Source organism: Mastomys coucha, unplaced genomic scaffold (genome assembly GCF_008632895.1).
Source record: "Mastomys coucha isolate ucsf_1 unplaced genomic scaffold, UCSF_Mcou_1 pScaffold6, whole genome shotgun sequence".
Taxonomy (NCBI): Eukaryota; Metazoa; Chordata; class Mammalia; order Rodentia; family Muridae; genus Mastomys; species Mastomys coucha.
The window spans coordinates 116,482,894-116,501,364 of record NW_022196912.1 but is presented as its reverse complement, the minus strand read 5'-3'; the positions used below and the strand labels follow the sequence as shown (position 1 = coordinate 116,501,364).

The 18,471-nt window shown below is 51.4% G+C and overlaps 1 protein-coding gene across 6 annotated transcripts in view; it reads left to right on the top strand.

Annotated features, from left to right (window-relative positions):
• The window catches only part of Itpk1 (inositol-tetrakisphosphate 1-kinase), a 140,666-nt gene that overhangs the window by 48,950 nt on the left and 73,245 nt on the right, over window positions 1-18,471 (top strand). Inside the window, exon 1 of one of the 6 annotated variants that reach the window (XM_031355382.1) lies at window positions 10,556-10,705. The exons of 4 other annotated variants lie outside the window; for them this stretch is intronic. Coding sequence is in view for 1 of the 2 variants with exons in the window: in XM_031355380.1 (XP_031211240.1) it covers window positions 10,812-10,826 (15 nt within the window). In the remaining variant the exon portion in view is untranslated. Of the gene's footprint in view, window positions 1-10,555; window positions 10,706-10,796; window positions 10,827-18,471 lie in introns of those variants that run through there. One more of the 6 variants, XM_031355380.1, reaches the window with a different exon arrangement.

Here is an 18,471-nt window from a genome sequence, read left to right as displayed (position 1 = left end):
GAGGGCCGTGAAGCTGCAGAGGAGCGGCACATGCACACTGGAGAGTGCTTGCTCTTGGTGTGGAGGGCTGTGAAGCTGCAGAGGAGCGGCACATGCACACTGGAGAGTGCTTGCTCTTGGTGTGGAGGGCCGTGAGGCTGCAGAGGAGCGGCACATGCACACTGGAGAGTGCTTGCTCTTGGTGTGGAGGGCCGTGAGCCATTCCCTCCCAGGCCTGCTTTAGCCTCACATCCTCAAGCTCCAGAAATGCTTGCATGCAGTTTATTTAACTTTAAGTGGGGCAAATTCTGAAATGGGTTGTTTATTGTTGAAGTTGAAATTTTAATTTCTCATAAATTCCCCACAAATTGCTGTAGTACATTTATATTTATTGAATCTGTCAGGGTTGTTTGTAGTATTGAAGCCTGGGCTCCCCGTGTTTGTGGGCCGTTGCCACAGTGACACTGGGGTCTGAGGCATAGAAGCAGAGGCCTTGCTCTCAGATGGTGTAGAAGGTTCTGGATTGTGCTCTGGGTGGAAAGCGTTGCTGAAGCCAGCCTTGGCTGGAGTGAGTGGACTACTTAAGATGCCGGATAGTATTCCAACTCTGTCCCTCTTGTCTCTTTCCCCTCCCCTTGGTGGGCGCTTTGCCTGTCAACTTGGTCTGTCCCCCCCCCACACCCTCAGGCCCCTGCAGTTGCAGTGTGGTTTAGGACCAACAAGTGTGCTGTCCGTTCACCAGTGAGGAATTCAGGCTCCATAGGTACCTGGCTCGTGTAACCTAGGGACCTTCTCAGTATGGGCATGGTGAAGCCGCACTGCCACGGATGACCCAAGGCCTTGCCTAGTCCCATTGTTACCATACTCTGTAGTCTTTCTTCAGTCTTCTCTGCCAGGAATGAGTCTTGCCTTCAGCCTTTCCACATCCAGTCTAGTCCCAGTGAGTGTTCACACTGTCTGCCCTTCTCTTTGTAGGAACTTTGGAATAAGCAGCCGCAGGGATACCACTGCTGTGGAACCCTCAGGCCAGGTCGGGCACAGTTTACCAGAGCCCCCCGCGAAGCCCCCCCTCCAGAGCCCCCACCCTGAGGCCTGAGTACCTCAACTAGCAGAGTCTCCCAGTCTCCGTCTTAGTCCCCAACCTTCCTCAGTGTACCTCCCCTAAATGGGTGCTCTACTGATTTCCTGGGTGCTCAGCCACCATCTAGTGGTCAGGAGACCTGAGTCTGGACTTGTCCCAAGAGCCACTGTGCTCTCTCTCTGTGTCCCAGGAGCTGCAAGAATGGCTGGGGGCCCTCAGCTTCAACAGAGGCCTCACTGGCAGCCGGGGCCTAACAAAGCATCTTTGAGCAGGACTCTTGGAGGAGAAGGAACCTGGGGACCCTGTAAGTGAAGCTCTCTGCTTGTGTGCTTGTGTGCACACATGAAGGCAGGAGTTCCTCTGGCTAGCCAGAACTGGTGCATCTGTCCTGGGCCAAGCTATGTCCATGGAATACAGCAAAGAACCCTGTCTTTCTGTAGCACACATGACTTACAGGGCAAGAGACTGAAACAGTAATGAATGCATTTGATGTATGGGGTTGGGGGGATGTTGAGGGGGTCCCAGCAGGGTAAGGGGCTGACTGCGGTTTGGGAGAGTGGCTTGGTCACTCTGACTCTGTGACTCTGTCTCAGGGGAAAGACTTGACAATCAGAAGAGTGCAGTGGATGTGTCTGTGAGGGTGAACTGGCTGCTGCCATAGCTGATTCTCACAGATGAATCTAACAGAGACGCAAAGCTAGCGAGTGTCCGCAGCTTACTTTCCGTGTAGGGGAAGGTGGTGGGCATGCAGATCTGTGCTCTGGGGATGAGAGGCAGGCCAGAGGTGGACCACCACAGGGAGAGAGTGCTGAATGGGAACACAAGGTACCTGCAAATATTTGTGTCTCAGTCTTGGACCTGGGTGTCCACTTACATACATGATTTCTCTTTCCCTCCTTCATTTAAAAGACACCACTTCATTTCCTTGTGGTACTGGGGTCTGAACAGAGTTCTATTCTTATCACATGTGTATACTTCAGCAAAAGGCTTATAGAGAATCCAGGCATGGCCATCCTTGGAGTGCGTGCTGTTTTCTGTTGTTTGTACTGGTGGGTTATCTGAAACAATGGTTCTCGAATAGTCTTGTTTGTACTGGTGGTTCTCACACGGCTGGCACCATCAGAACACGGGTTCTGCTTGCTGGGAGGGCCTCTCCCCTCATCAAGACTCAGCCCCAGGGCATCCTTGCTCTCAGCAGACAGGAAGGGAACATCTTAGTCAGGGGGGACAGCTTGGATTCCAGCCTGGTGCCTGCTGGGAGCAAATGGGCAGCATCTACAGGACGAAGGGATCTGTGTGTTCCAGTGACTTCTGCTACTTTGGGGAGGGTGGGCTCTGTTTCATGGTGGGTAATAACAATTCCCTCTTGTGATATCAGTCCGGCCTCCAGCCCAAAGCAGTTTGGGCAGGAGCTGAGGTCGCCAGTTGATGTTTCATTCCATGCAGCAGATGCCTCCTCACATCCCTGTCAGGCACTCTTGAATACATAACCTGCGTGTTCTGTGTTATCCTGGGCCTGGCTGAGTCCCAGTCAAGTTCAGAGGTCATGATGGTCTTTTTACCTATTGTCTCTGAAACCTGATTGTCCTGTCCACACACAAACAGAATTAACCTGGGAGATTGCTTTTACTTACTTCATTTTTTTTAAGACAAGATCTTTTGTAGCCCGGGCTACCCTTCAATTTACTTGTTAGCCAAGGATGACGGATGGCCTTGAATTTCCGATTCTCGTGTTTCTGCCTCCCAAGTTTGGAGATTATAGATGTGTACCACCACACCTATTTTATGTTGGGGACCGAATGCAGGACTTCATGCATAACTGATAGAGTCTCTATGGAGCTACATCTGCAACCTTTGACCTGGGGGATTTTTAAAAAATAGATTAAAACAAAATAGCAGCATTAGAGAGAACGTAGTGTATCATTGCAATTGCTATATCCCCTGCTGCGTACATCCCCCATTACCAGAATCTTCCCCTAGTGGAGTAGTGCAGTTGCAGTCAGTGAACCTTCTTGGATACATCATTGCCATTCAGAGTCCACAGCTGGCATCAGTGTGCACTCCTGGTACTGCTGTGCCTGTGGGCATGGGCGGCGGACTGTAGCGGCACACACCTGCCACCTTAGTGTTCTATAGAGCACTTCCTCCGTCTTGAGAATCTTCCATGCCTGCTTCCCTCCAAGAACATTTAAAGAAGGATTGGGGGGTGGGGAGCACCAGTAGACTGCTGCTATGTGGAAAGCACCCCGGTATTTTTGTACCCTAAAGTTCCCAGCAGGTTCTGACTGCTGTGTAGCCAAAGGGAGGGTGCAGACTAGCTGAGTGTGGTTCTGAAGGTCCAGAGTACACATTTTACATGGTGGCCACCCTCCTCCTCTCAGAGTCTCTGCACCTCACTGCAGAGAGGGCTCATGGTGTGGGTCTCTGACTGCTTCCAGGTAAGGGTGATGCTGCACATCTCAGCAGCCCTGCTGCAGGACAGCAGCCGGAGTGGACAGGCTCACATTCTGGTTATCTCCCTCTACATTGCCTCCCAAGTTCCCAGGCCTGCTGTTTAGAAGCCAGCCCTCTCCCAGCTTGCCTGCTTTTAGTAGGGGACCAAGCCAGCGGCTTTTCCTGTGCCACCAGTCCCGGGAGACTTGGTTTGGGGGGAGTCGTGGCAGGGCAGACTGAATCAGGAGGTCAGGTGAGACTTGGGGTGTACCCCAGCCCACTGAGTCTCTCTTAGGGCATCTCGGTGCTTACTAGGGACCCCTGTCACTCCCACCTGGACAGATAAAACTTCTACTCTGGATAGGCCCTCCTGAGTAGGGGTGGGAGCCAGGAATTCTCGAGACCTGGACCTCACAGTGTCCGGGGTCTGGCAGTCCCATGAGAGCAGCGGCCCCCTCCCTCAGCCCAGCCGCTGTGAGGGTGCCTGGCATCAGTCACAAAAGGCCTTGAATAGAAGCCGAGTCGGCTCCTGGGAGTCCAGCAATAAAATCACTGTAAATATAGCTAACATTTGGGAGTGCTTTATAAAGCACTTGAAAAAAAAATCCTTCCTATAAACCCAAATCCAGTCTTGCAAGCACTAAGGACATTGAGCTGTCCTACCTTTTGGCTGTGGACACCGAAGTTCAGAAAGATTCACTTGATTACAGAGCTGTTGAAGGGCAGAACTGGGATTGGCACCCAGCACTCTGTTGCTTTCTGCTGCCTCTTTGGCATCCTCCTGCCAGGATGTGGGCTCCTCCCACATTTGTTCTGGCTACAGAAGGGTGAGGGGGCTGGTACTCTCCTGCCTGGGATGTGGTAGAATTTCTTGTGACACAGTTCTTGTAGTAGGTGGTGGCTCTTGACACTTCTCTGTACAGAGAGACATGGAAGTGTGTCCCTGTGTGGGTGGTGGCAGGGACTGGGGAGTTGTTTGGCTTTGCAGCCAGCCAACAAGCTGAGGAGTCTGTGGGCTCAAGTGCTCTCTAAATTCATTGATTAGGGGATTGAGAAGGGATCGTATGGTGGTTTTCAGCCTTGACTCTTATCAAGCACACTGTGGGTCCTGGAGGAGGCACCCATTCTTGGAGTGTGACCCCTTTCTTACAACAGAGAGCGTTTGATCTGTCTGTACTCTGACATCTCCATGCTGTGTTTTCTGTCAAGAAAGACTTGCAGTCAGAAAGCATGGGACCCACTGGTGTGGAGGTTGGGTTCTGGGATGGAAGGCTTCTTTCCCCATGTGAGCAGTCTGCTGCAGCCTACCTGGTGTCATACCCCAGGGGGTGATGTCAGTGGTGTGACTGGCTCATTGCTCATTTCACCCTGGCAGAGAGATAACACAGACTGCCTCACTGTCTTCCACCAGGCACTTCCACGTTGGTGAGGAGACCTTGGGTGAAGTTGGGGTCTCCTTCAGCACCTTCTGGATACTTAGATCAAAGCATTTTGACTTCTCCCACACAGATCCTCCTGAGGGGGCTTCCTCTCATGTCCCTTTTGCTTGTAGTCTCTCCGCATTCTTCATTTGACCCCATCTTTCTCTAGCCACCATACCATGACTTGCCACATTTCTGACTGTGTCAAGGAACTAAGAAGCTCACAGGAGCCCAGGCAGGCCCTCCGAGTGTGCTTGAATACATTTAGAGGCTGGCAGCACTGTGCCTTGTCACCCTTCAGTGCTGGCTCAGTCTCTGAACCTCTCCTATATTACTCGCCTTGGGGCTCTTGGAGAATCCTTTGGAATGTGTGGTGTGTTGCTTAATTAATTGCTATTGTGTGTGGCCTCATGGGCAATGCCTATAAGACAGTGGTAGGTACTTTTCTGTGCCTGCAGGAGAAGAAGAGCTGCCACTCAGCCACCCAGCCACTCGCGCCCCTCCCCCTCCCGGGCCCGTCACAGGGATGTGGTAGAGAGTAGAGCCACCTCATATCTCTTGTAAGATGTGCAGCCTCAAGCCCTGCTTCTGCATTACAGGCTGGCATAGGCGGTAGGACAGCAAACCACTGAGCTTTCTTTAAAGCACCCTAGCCCACAGCCCATCCTCCTCTGCAAACTCTCCACCAGCCCTGGCCGGCTTCTATTTAAGGCAGGGAGCATACTTCCTCCGGCCTGCTGCCCCTGGCTTTTTGCTTTGTCCAGGGAAGCATTCCTCACAAAGACCTTTTGGGACTGGGTGAGGTCTCTGGGACCTGCTTTCTGGGGAAGGGGTTTAACCACCACTCCCTGCAAACCCCTGATATTGGGGGTGCCTGGTCTTGGAGGTACCTTAGCCCAGGTTGGACCACTCCAGAAACACGATATCTCTGTTTGCATGCTGCCCTGAACTTACCTCGGCACACCACCTTCTTCTCTAGACCCAGGCACAGAGCATCGCAACTCCCCTGTCCCCTGGCTGCCATGTGCTTCCTGTGTTGGCCTTGCAAGCACTCCCTACAAGTTTTGTGGGCTCCTGGCACTCACCTCAGGACCTGGCAGAGTCCAGGCACAGAAGAGGCATTGGGAAAGGATTCTTGTGAACTTGTTTACTTTACCCTAGGGCCAACTTAGAAGCTGCAGAATGATTTTTCTTTTTCAAGAATTTCAAAAGGCAAATAGACTCTTCCTCTTTTTTGTCTGTTTGCTTGCTTGCTTTTTCAGTGTGAATGATTGAACCCAAGACCTTCCTTGCACACGCTTAAGCAAATGCTCTGAGCTATATACTTCTGATCCTTTTGTAAAAAATTTGAGGCAAGCAGTCATTGACTTATTCTGTAGCTCAGGCAGGCCTTGAACTCATGACCCTCTTCAGTGTCCTGCACAGCTGGGCTGTCTAAGCCTGGCGATTCCCCTGTTCTCTGTAGACTTCGCTTCCCAGCCTGCTTTCACCCTCATTTTCCACTGCCCCTTTTTGCTTTGGACAGCTTTGGATGGCTCTTCATGCAGACAGTCTCCCTTGCACCAAGTGGTCTGTTTTACCCACTTCTGACCAGTGAGATAGCAGGGAAAAGAGCCTCTACTGTCTTACAAAAAGCACAGCTCCTTGGCCACATCCCCTTCTCCCTTCCCAGTGCCCTGCTGGGAGTTGTGGCCGTCAGCCATGTTTACCATGAAGTGGACCAAAGTCAACCATGGTAAACATTGCAGAATGGAAGCTTGAAAAAAAAATCCTCAGGTTTTGCTGGCATCAGGCTGTTGAAGCACCTCCAAAACTTTGTTTTTATGATAGAAGCTGCTTTTGGTCATCATTTAAAATCAAACACCTCTTTACTTATCATTCTGAGCTTGGAGGAACTATGTTTTGTTATATTAATAGTGTGTGATGGCACACACCTTTAATCCCAGCAGAGGAGACAGAGGCAGGCAGATCTCTGAGTTGGAGGCCAGCCAGGGCTACACAGAGAAACCCTGTCTCGAAGAGCATCAGCAGGATGAGGACTAGCCATCACTGAAGCAGAACTTTGAAGGGTGGCGTTGCTGGCCATGGAGAACCTGGCACTGAGGACCCCAGAGCTAGTGTGGACAGTTTAGGTCCTTTGGGGGATGACTGCTGGGTGTCAAGCTCCTTTAGACATGCTATAGAGACAAATTATGCCCGTGTATGAGAAGTGTAAAGACCCTGGAGGGCATCAGACACACGTGGCTTGAGCATAGGTGGAAAGGCGAAGGGAGCATCAGCAAACACTTCGAGGTCTAGAGAAGGTCTAGAGACGGGGCAGAGGGTTTCAGGTCAGTAAAGACGCACATCGTCTCATTGCAAATATTTCTTCAGGCTCGCTGAGAAAGTTATGTTGGCTAAGCCCTTGCCAAGTCATGAGAAGATGGCTGCCAGCACTGTATCCCCTTGGCTTATCAGCTTCTCTGAGCCAGGACTCAGCTGAAGACTGGGGCTGGCAGGGTGGTTGGCTCGGATTGATCTGGCAGGTTTCAGCTGAGGCTGAAAAGAACCGAAGCTTATGCTCAGCTCCCGAGGATGGGAATTTGAAGTCAGTGTGTTGACAGGGCCAGGCTGCCCCAGAACCCTCCTAGAGTAGGTCCTTCTCCTCCTCCTCCAGCTACAGATGTGATGGTTCCTTGGTTTGCTGGCCTGGGGCAGCACAGAACTAAAGTCTCCGCCTTCCTGTCTTCCCTTGGCCATCTTTTGTGTGTAGGCCTATATACTCACTGCTTTTAAGAAGAGGGAGGGAGGGATAGAGAGAAAGGGAGGGGAGAGGGGACAGAGGGGAGGCCAAGGCCAGAGGATAGCCTTGAGTATTATCCTTAGGAATGCTGGCTACCTCCTTTTGAGGCCTCCCGCCTGCCTCCCCAGAGTTGGGATTATAAGCACCATCTCCTTTTTTTTTTTTTTTTTTTTTTTTTTAATTTTCACACAAGTTCTGGGGATCCAGCTCAGGTCCTTGTGCCCGCCAGGCAAATGCTTTCCCACAGAGCCATCTCTCTAGCCCTCGCCTGTCTGTCTTTTTCTGAGGAGACCTAGATTAGCATGTGATGTGATTCTGATGACCTGACTTACCTCAACTTGATGATATTTGCAAGTTCCTGTTTCCAAATACAGTTACATAGGCAGCTGCTGGGGGTGAGGACTTCAGCTTGTCTTGCTGGGGGACGCCTTTCAACCCGTGTGTCAGTCACTAGTCCCTGTGATGTGATGTTGTCCTTGGCCAAGCCTGGATCACATATCTACCTGGACTTATATGCCTTTAAATCGGGGAGGAAGACCCTCTGAGGGAACTGCATTGCCAGCAGGCCTCAGCTTCAAGACCTGTTAGAAGCAGCAGTGGGAGGGGTCACCAGCACGGGGAGAGTAATCTTTCTTTCATGAGAGCAGCCCATGTTCCCATTCTTCTGCCTTGGAATCCACTTTAATCCTTTGACTTAGAAAAGGGCGGTTAGATAGGAGACAGATGGAAGAAGAAAGCCCAATGGAGTAGAGGCCTCTTGTGCCACCCCCAACCTCACCCTGTCCTCACTGGCTGAGGCATGGACAGCGGCCAGCCTTGGTGCTGTGCGCGTGTGTGTACACACGTGTACCTTATGAGTGCTCTTTTGAAGAGTGCTGTTGCAGTAGAGCCTGGGTAGGGGATGTCATCAGAGAGCTGGAAACGGACGGAGCCCTCGCTGATATTCTTATTTATTGACATGTTTTCCATCTACCTCGAAAGGCAGGGAAGACGCCATGAGGCAGGTGTACAGGTCACGGAGATGGTGGGAAGATCCCGGTTCCCAGGTTCTCCCTCTCCAGTTGGGCACTCTATTGATGATACATTTGGCTGTTGGGGTTTTATTTCCTTCTTCTTACCTAGCCCTCTGTGGAAGGTCCCGGGTGGGGCATCAGAGCTCTTGTTAAAAGCCTGGGCTCTTGAAATGACCTGGGCTCTGCACCCTTACCACTTCCTGTATGCTGGCCTTATCACCTCTGTTACAAGGGCATGGCTCACAGTTTCCTTTTATTTAGAACGCATGGGGTGACATGTGGGAGAAGAGGCTGCAACCAGGCCCACCCCATTTAGAACCTGGTGCTACCACTGGGCCCTGAGTTAGTGTTATTTTTCTGTGGCTTTCTTCCCTACAAAATAGGAGATGGAAATAGCCCCCAGCCTGTGCAGGGGTTGTAATGTCCCTGGGCTGATGTCCTGCAGGCTGCATTATGTATGCCTCAGATCCTGAGCACAGGCCCCAAGAGTGTTCAGGTCTGAGCTAATGATTGTCCCAGAAGCTGAGCTCATAGTACCCTGGGAAGGAAGGGATCGGTGTGTCAGTGCTCTGGGACCCCTCCAATGGAAGGGCTGGTGGCACTGCAGAGAGCCTGGGGCCAGGTGCCCACAGTCTGGCCAGAGGAGTGAGCTGCTGTAGGAAGCCGTGAGGCGAGAGTAAGGACAGGGAGCTGGAGGGAGCACCGTGTCCTATTTTAGGGCACTGGGAGCCTTGGAAGATCTTTGAGTGGGTGAGAACACTTTTCAGGAGGAAAGGTATTTTGGCAGGTCTTACCCAAGGTGGGCTGGCTTTTTTTGCCCAAGATGGAGACATGATTCCTAAGTTAGTTCTGTCTCTGGTCCTCTGACCCAGTTCACTGACGGCATGCAGGCAGAGACCCTGGTGTTTTCATGGTTTGAGCGTTATAGTGTCTACTCTTTGCTTTTCTGTGTCCTGTGTTCTAGTCATTGGTTGCAGAGCCTTGTGGGAGAGGCATAGGGAACTCGGGCCTCCTTGTCCTCAGCAGAGCCCTTTGGGGGCCTCAGGGGAGCTGAATTAAAAGGCTTCACTGACTTGGCCCTGTGGCTTCCTGGCTAGCCACCTGGCCCAGCACTCAGTGGGACTACGCGAGGCTGAGCATTAACAACTGGCAAAGCCTTGAGGTTTGACCAGAGAGGGACTTGGTCCTTACCCTTGGGTAGTGGTTCTGTGCTCTCTGTGCATGACTAGCTAGGCCATGATGCCTGGCAGGCTACTGCTGGACTTGGAATGTGAGCTGCTGGGCATTCGGCTTAGGCAAAGGTTCTAGGCATGGACTGTGAATTTAGGACTCTGAAGTTAGCTAGATCTCACCAGGGTGGGTCTTTGAATGCTCCTGCCCCGGCCTAATGGGGGTGGACTTGGGGTTGGACTCTGAGTACAAGTGTCAGAGAGTCAACTGCTGTGGCTTCATGATTAGCGGGGCTCTCTTCTGGCTGGACTGAGGACAGAGGCCACACCCCTCTTCATACTCTGTCGAGCTTGTGTTCCTTGGGCAGCTCCTCCCCTCCTCTTCCTCCTTCCCTTTTCCTCCAGGATCTATGGCCCCCAGATGGTGGTGCTCAGTCACTTAATACTATGAGTGACCACAGGTGGCTCTGGGTCCTGTGTTTGCAGGGCCCTGTGAGTCCAGCTGTAGAGTCTATCCTTCGGCTGTCAGTCCTTCTGCAGTCACTCAGCGTTACTGGCCAGGGTTGTGAGTTAAGTTTTTATGCTGGCTTTCTCAGTAATTACCAGCCTTCTTTAGTCACTGTCCCCTTCCTTTTGGCTGGGCCTCAGCTTCCCCTTTCTGTGCAGAAGGGGTTGGACTCTCACAGACTGGAGACTCAGATGGAGCCAGGCCTTTGCCCTACCAAACATTTTTACATTTTTCTTTAAATTCATTGCCAGCATGTGAACCAGCTGTTCTGTTCTTACGCTGGCCAGCCTCATGGCCGTGTCTGACGTGGTCATTTCAGGTTGGTGTTCTCCGGGTCTTCTGAGGCTGTGACTTCCAGAGTGACGAGGCAGCAGAAGAGAGAAGCGACGGGCTGATTGCCCACCAGAGGGCCTGTAGTTGAGGATATGAGCTCGACAGAGGTGGCTTTTCATTTGATGCATACTTGGGTGTGGGCAGGAGTATGGGTTAGCAGATTTGGTGGCTAGAAATACCTAAGGAACAAAGCTGCAACCAGGGTGGTAGCAAGGTGCATTTTGGGGTCACTGAGAGAGAAAGAAGAACTAGCAAGCAATGCAACAAGAACTTTGGGCGGCTCCTCCCCTCCAGGACTGTTCCCCGCAGGACTCAGTCATGTCGCCAACTCTTTGCTGCGGGGTCGAGGCTGTGGCTTAGGGTGCCCCTTTTGTGGCTTGGACCTGCTTCAGCAGCCCTGCAGCCCCGTGGTTCATTGGTCACAGATGGCAGATCTCCATTGAGCCCAGATGGGACTTACTGCCTAATGCTTAGTTGAGGCCACCCAGGTGTGGACACACAGTCCGCATGTGGGCACATCCTTCTGGTGCCCTTTGTTCATCTGGGAGAGGGCATTTTGCACCCAGATATCATTGCCTGTGTGCCAGATGTACATGGATTTCCTTTTGGAAGTCGCCCTTAAATGAGAAACTGATCAGTGGGGTGACTCTGTGGGTGTTTGGAGTTTTAGAGTGGTCAGAAGAATAAGTGTGAACCCTTTTTTGTGCACACTGGGGTAGATTTGCAACCTTACACCCCAATTGTGTGATCCACTGAGCTCCTGTTTCACGCCTTTGTGGCCCTCTCTGCCATCCTATGTCAATATTTAAGCTGATGCCAAGCCGCTTCAAAGGTTTTCCTCAAAGTGTAGGCTTTGGTGGGAAGCTAACCATGGCTGCATGAGAGCTTGCACTTGAAGTCAAGTCTGAGAGAGGACTAAAGTTCTGTTCCTCCCAGGGGAAAGGAGACCCTGCTGTGCCTCACCAGCTCCTGCCTCTGTTCCCGAGTTCCCTATCCAAGCTGACCGCCCATAAGCTGCAGGGCTTAGCAGCCCTAGTGGGAGATGGAGAGGGTGCAGGTTTGAGTTTCGGTCTTTTCCTTGGTGCTGACAAGGGCCCAGCTTGTCTTGTTTCTGTTCCTAGCCTTGCCTCTTGTCCTGTCCAGGATGTGTTTTATTAACTCCTTCAAAATGGTGAGACTGCACACTCCATCTTTTTGGCAAATGGATGGATGTGTAGCAAGGGGACCTCAAGGGACCTGAAAATGAGCATCCCTGTGGTATCGGGTCACCCAGGCATCTAGGTTGGAGGAAGAGGACCTGTGTTCGTTACTAGCCACAGATGAATAGAAAGGGACTGGGAGTAGTATAGTAGACAATGGTGTCTGTTTTTTGTTGCCCATGTTTGAAGCTTGGGTTGTTACTATGAGATCCAGGACATGTATTTGCATTCTTTTTTTTTTTAATTTATTATAAGTACACTATAGCTGTCTTCAGACGCACTAGAAGAGGGCATCAGATCTCATTACAGGTGGTTGTGAGCCACCATGTAGTTGCCGGGATTTAAACTCAGGACCTTCAGAAGAGCAGTCATGCTCTTACTCGCTGAGCCATCTTACCAGCCCCATGTATTTGCATTCTTAGAAGGTTAAATCCTTAACTGGGGAAATGACTAACTTGCATTGGGTGTTATAAAGAGAGAAAAATTTTCTTTTCTTTTCTTTTTTTTTCTTTTTTTTTTTTGAGTCAGGGTTTTTCTGTGAGGCCCTGGCTCTCTTAGAACTTACTCTGTAGACCAGGTTGGCTTCAAACTCAGAGATTTCTCCTGCCTCTGCCTCCCAAATAAATGCTGGGATTAAAGGTGTGTGCTACCATGCCCAGCACATGAGAGGAATAGATATTACATCTGTGAGGCTTCAGCGTAGTACTTCAGGACGGTGTGGGATGGTTGACATCGTTGTTATCATTTGTAGGCACCCGTAGCATTCAGTGCAATGTGGGGGACACAGACGCTGTGAGATGGGGGTCTTGCTCCCTGGAGCTTAGGGTTAGGGGACATGGGCAAGGATTGTAGTAGAGGTGCACTGTATTTGGGGGTTTGTAGCATCTGACCCCTCCCAATTTACAGGCAAGCATTCTCTTCTATATTCTAGTCTTCCCCCCCACCCCTCCTACTTCTAGCCGTAGAGGCCAGACCCATAGGACCTTTGTTTTCAGATGGCTCTTCAGGACGCCTGTGGTGTCTCTACAGCACAGGAAACTTGTAGGTGAAGAATGGTGGACACTGATTGGATTTGGGCAGGGCGATGGACCTCACTGGCTGCTGCTGGGAATAATTTTCCATACATTTTGGGCCACTGGCTTCTGTGGCAGGGCCTGGTTTCTGAGCAGGCCTCTTCTGGCTTCCTGGTTTTTTTGTTTTTGTTTTTGTTTTTGTTTTTTGAGCTGCACAGTACTGTTCAAGTGAGGCCCTTTGTTACTCAGGCCAGCCTGGTGAGTTGCTTACACCCCCAGATGCTGAACCCCCAGGATTTTAGAATAACACTTGCTGTGCACAGGGTACCCCATCCAGAGAGTAGGGTTGCTTCTAAACCAGCGGGGAGGATCATGGAAGGGTTTCTGAAGGAGGAAATGCTTGAAGGGGGATTTTGTAGTACAAGGACTCAGAGCCCCAGGGAAGTTACGGAAGAGGCTGGACCGTGTCCAGTGTGGTGAGAGAGCACGGCATCCACGCATGCAGAGGACTGCTCCTTTCATGGGCTTCATTTGTTCACTGAGGTCGTGGAGCAGGGTCCGACCCCCTCACATCCCGGCTTGCTAGTTGTAGCCTGGCCCTGGCCCAGTAGCTTCTTTGAATCTCTTTCCTCACAGTGAATACAGATGACTGGGGAGCCTGGGCTCTGAGTCAGGCCACACGCTGGGACTGCTGGCCCTGCACTCCTACATGGATTGGGACAGGAGGCAGGAGTTGGGGTGCCTGCCTCACCTGACCTGCAGCGTCATCTGTGTAGTGGGCCTCAGTTGCCTCTCGTTCAGGTGAGGATATGCAGCTTTGGGAAGTTAGTAACTCTCTCTTCCCAGGCCAGCCAGCCAGCCAGATGCCACCTCCAGGGCTGTTTTTAGTTTCCCTGCCTCCCAAGCCTGGCTGGTTCCCACCACTTCATAGGCCTGACCCGGGGGTGATGGTCACAGAGAGTGAGCGTGGCAGTGATCCAGGGTAGGCACAGAGCCACTTCCTGCTTGGGGAGTGCCAAGCGGCTTCCGGCTTCCCAGAGTGCAGGGGGCATTTAAATGGCCCTCAGAGCTGCAGGAAGCAGCAAGCAGGGAGGAGCCGCATGCTGAAGCCACAGACGCAGGTGTGTGCGTGCTGGCGTCTGGGGGAACCTGGTGACTTTGGTACAGCGAGATGGCTGGGCAGGAATGGTGGAGAAGCTGTGTATTCAGATTAACCTAGAACTCACTCTGAAGACCTGGTGGGCAAACAGCTGTCTTTCCTGTCATGTCCTCCTCCAGAGAGCTATGGGCCTTCAGACCCTACTTTGACAGGGGAAAGAAAGCTTTGCTTCACGAAACCAGTCTGAGCCCAGCTGGGCCCCATGTCCTCTCACGTGTGTTCTCTAAGTCCCCAGTTTTCTAGTCTGTGAAGTGGGTATGAATCCTGTGTTGTATTTTTCTCTGGATAATGAAGATAGCAGTTTTTAAAACTAAGGCGGTTTAGCCCCAAAAGAAGCCAACGTTGCTGGGATTCATAGATAGACCTAAGGTCTGAGTGGGAGGGACAGCCCACCCTTTTCAGACCCTCCTCCTCTGGTGACAAGAGGAGACATGGTGAGGGTAAGGTTGGGGGACAACCCTCCTGGACACAACCATGAGCAAAGAGCAAGGCATGAAGGCAGAGGTAGGTGGGCGCTAGACTCTGGCACCCAGAGCCTTGGCTTCATTGGGTAAGAGATGGAAAGTCTGTGGTGTTAAGCATGGTGACATACTGTGACATCTGGGGTGAGGGGTGTCAGAGAATCCTCTCAAACTTGAGGGACATCCTCCTTAGAATGCCACCTCAGTTCAGGTAGGAAAAAAGGCAGGAAATAGCCCATGACTTTTAGGAAGAATTCTCAGGGAGCCTTATTCTCTGGCCTGCCCTGGAGGGAGACGCCCCTTTCCCCTGGGACCAGGTTTCAGGTGCCTGCCTGAGCCTGATCCTTTGTGCTTTCTCAGTCTTAAACTCACTCCACTCTCCTTTCCCCTCTCACAAGGGCATATGGGTGTAATTTCCTTTTCCTGTGTTATTATAATTGTACAGTTGGAAGCGGCTAAATGTTAAATGGTGGGAATTGGTTCAATAAATGACATTGTACTGACCTCTTGCTGGTAGCACTTTAGGAACGTGTTCCTTATAGCTGTGATTGGAAAGTGGCGCCCCTAACCCATTTGGGGGTGGGGTGGCGGTTAAAATTAAGAGTTGGAAGGATGTATAACAAAATGTTACCAAATGTCTCAAATCAAGTTGACTGTTTGGTATGGGTACGTGGGGGTTTTAGACCCCTTATAACAGCTGTGAGTTAAATTGATAACGAGGAAAAAGCATTTATTTTACAGTAGCATTTCCTTACAGTGGCATGGGACTCTGTCAAACAACCCAGGAGAAGCCTCAGGTCTGAGCCTTAGGCCTGTAGAGGAAGTGGCACCTGAGTCCTTTCTGGCTCCAGCCCTCAGATCTGCCCTTACCTGGAAGCTGGGTTTGAATCTCAACCCTGTGCGTTGAGTTCCAGCTTGGCCTTCAGTTCATTGGGGTCACAAGGGACTGGCCAACATGACCACAAGTAGGCACAGAGGGTATCCTGGGTTACTTGGGCCTAGAGCCAGGCCCTAGAACCTGACTTTTAGTTGGCTAAAAGTTGGCTTTTAGTCTCTGGCTGCCATTTCCTTTCTACCATGAGGCCCAACCTCTGTGGGTCTTGAAATACTTTTAATAATTTTTAGTCGACTTTGAATTTTTATTGAAAGTCAGTATGGGTTTGGTTCATAGCCATCTCTGAAAGGAAGGCATATGTTTAATTTTGTCCTGTCCATCTGTGTCAGTGTTGTAGATCCCATCCCCACCCTTCCATGCAGGTGGCATCTGATGTCCTTTGTGAAAAAGTGATGGTCTTTTTAAAAAAAAACAAAAACAAAAAACAAAAACTGAACAAAATACACGAGGGTCTCTCTTAGTAGCTCTGGCTGTCCTGGTACTTGATATGTAGACCCATGTTTGAGGCTGGCCTCGAACTCACAGAGAGCCACCTGCCTCTGCCTCCTGAGTGCTGGGATTAAAGGCGTGTGCCACCGCCACCCAGCTAGCAGTGATCGTCTTACCCTCTCCTGTCAGCTTCTTTCAGGGTAAAACAGGTAGCTAGGAGATCTGCTCTAGATATGAGCTTCTCCAATTCTCAGTAATTGGGGCTGGCAGGATCCAGAGCAGTAACCACCCAGGGGGTATGGGAACAGGGTAGCAGTCTCTAGGGTCCCCTTGTCTGGTATCCTGGCCCTGCGGACTCCTCTGATAAGCAGGGGTCATTGGTTTAGCAGAAAAGGAGCATTGTTAACTTACAGAGGCATTGTCAGAGGGAGGCATTGTGTGTCCCAAGGCTTTCCCAGCATCTCAGTGGCTGTTGTTGGGACACTGGAACCCCCACCCCATGGCAACAGGTAAGTCTCTTCTGGTCCCTTGTGCCAGCTAGTGTCTTTCAGCCCTAATCCCTCTCTGCATGGAGAGGTTTTTCTTAGCCTCTCCCCTCCCCGACCTGTCAGCCTCTCCGGGTACTGAGTGGGAGAGAAGGCAGTTTGTTAGCGATGATCCCTGAGCATCAGCATAGAGCAGTGTTCCTTGGGGAGAGCCCTCAGCTGGTCCAGGGCTGAGTCTGATGAGTCATGAGCCACATGGGTCTCGGAAAGCAGAGGGTAGGTTGGGGGTGGGGAGCATGGGGAGACTGTCACCAGCATTGACAGGTTTTGAGGGCCAGATGGGGCCTGCATCCCTGCCAGCATCTTGGTTGTCACATTTTGTTTTGGCTATGTTGGTTTGAAAGGCGCTGATATTGGGAGCCCAAGGCATGTTACCCTTTGCTTTCTTGGTATCTTTAGTTTTATCTTGAATTTCGGGAGGTACTTGAAATTCTTCTCATACTGACTTAGAGAAGCTATTCCGGCGCCCTGACCATTTCAGATGGGGGCAGGTGACCCAGGCCATCTGCTCCCACGGCTCTCTGGTTATGGATTCCTCTGGGAAGGGTAGGTTCACTTGGGAAGGATGGATTTGGGCTTGGTGGACACCTCCCGGGACAGCTCCCTATTTCCAGACTCTAAGGATGTTACTTAGGAAAGAGAAAATTTTGAGTTAGGGTCCCCAGCGTTCAAGGAAGCCTCTTAGTACCACGTGGCCATGTCCCACCACTTGGAATGCCCAGGTCCACTACCCACGTGGCCCAAGGTGCTGGCCTTCTCAGATGCTGGATTCTTATAGGGAACAATAGGGCTAGTAACCGAAGAGAAGGCTCTGGCAGAAGGTTACTCCAAGTTAGCTGAACCCTGCCTTTGCTGTCTCTTGGTGCCAAGTAGGACTGGTAGTACCTGATGCTGCCAGGCACCAGGTTCGCATCAGCTGGGCCTACTCCCACCCACAACAGCACTGGATGTGCCTGGTAGACAGGCCATACTTTCTACTCACTAGGGTCTGTCGTAGCCATGTGGGATTGTCTTTCCTTTTTCTCAGTCAACATTTTTTTTTTTTTTTTAAAAAAAAAAAAGCTGTTTGCTGATCTCCCAAACCTCCTGGCTCCATGTTTTTTTGGGACTGAATGGTGAAAGTGCTCAATTACATCTACCTTCTCTGAGTGGACTTGAATCCAGCTTGAATTGCTCTGATTCCTATCATACCCTTGGGCCCATTCACGGTGAGCCCCTATATTTCAAGAGCGTACCGTGTCTCCTCTGAAGCCCCCTCCCCCCCACACTCATTGTCCCAGTCTGTGGGGTGAGCACTGGTTACTTGTGTGAATGCTATGATGATAGCGTCTCACTTCTCCTTGGCCCTTCTTGGTGGTTGGGCCACTACCTGTCTACACAGCCAGCTCCACTTCTTGCATGACACAAAGGTCCCCAAGCATCCAGGCAACAGGCCCTGCCCTCCAGGGGAAAGCATAGTACCTCCCCAGATGTCCAGCCCTGAGGGAGCCTGCCTCAGCTTCCATCCTAGGGGAGGACTCCCAGGAGTGCACAAGTGAATGAGAAGGTGGAGAGGCCCAGGTCACCCCCTGAGGCGACTGAAGGATCTCCAGAGGGCAGGAACATTTTTGGGAAAGAGAGGTTCTGAGTCTGAATTGAGAGACTTGGGAGCCCCTCTGCATCCCAGCGAGTGTGATGGCTCTGCCCTTGATGAAATGGACTTTCCATAGTCATCTTGCTTCTGCAGGGCCCTGGAAGGTGGTTGCCATAGAAACTCTTAGTTTCCCCGGGTGATATGTGGCTGAGACCACCTCCCCAGCCCTTGACTGGAACAAGTCCTGAGCCTCTTTTGAGACAGGTTTCTCTGTATAGCCCTGGCTGTCCTGGAACTCACTCTGTAGACCAGGCTGGCCTTGAACTCAGAAATCTGCCTGCTCTGCCTCCCAAGTGCTGGGATTAAAGGTGTGTGCCACCACTGCCCGGCAGTCCTGAGCCTCTTTACACTGTCCCCAGCCCATAGTTCTGGCCATGTGGGCACTGTGTGTCCTTGTCTCTGCTGTCCCTTTCTAAGT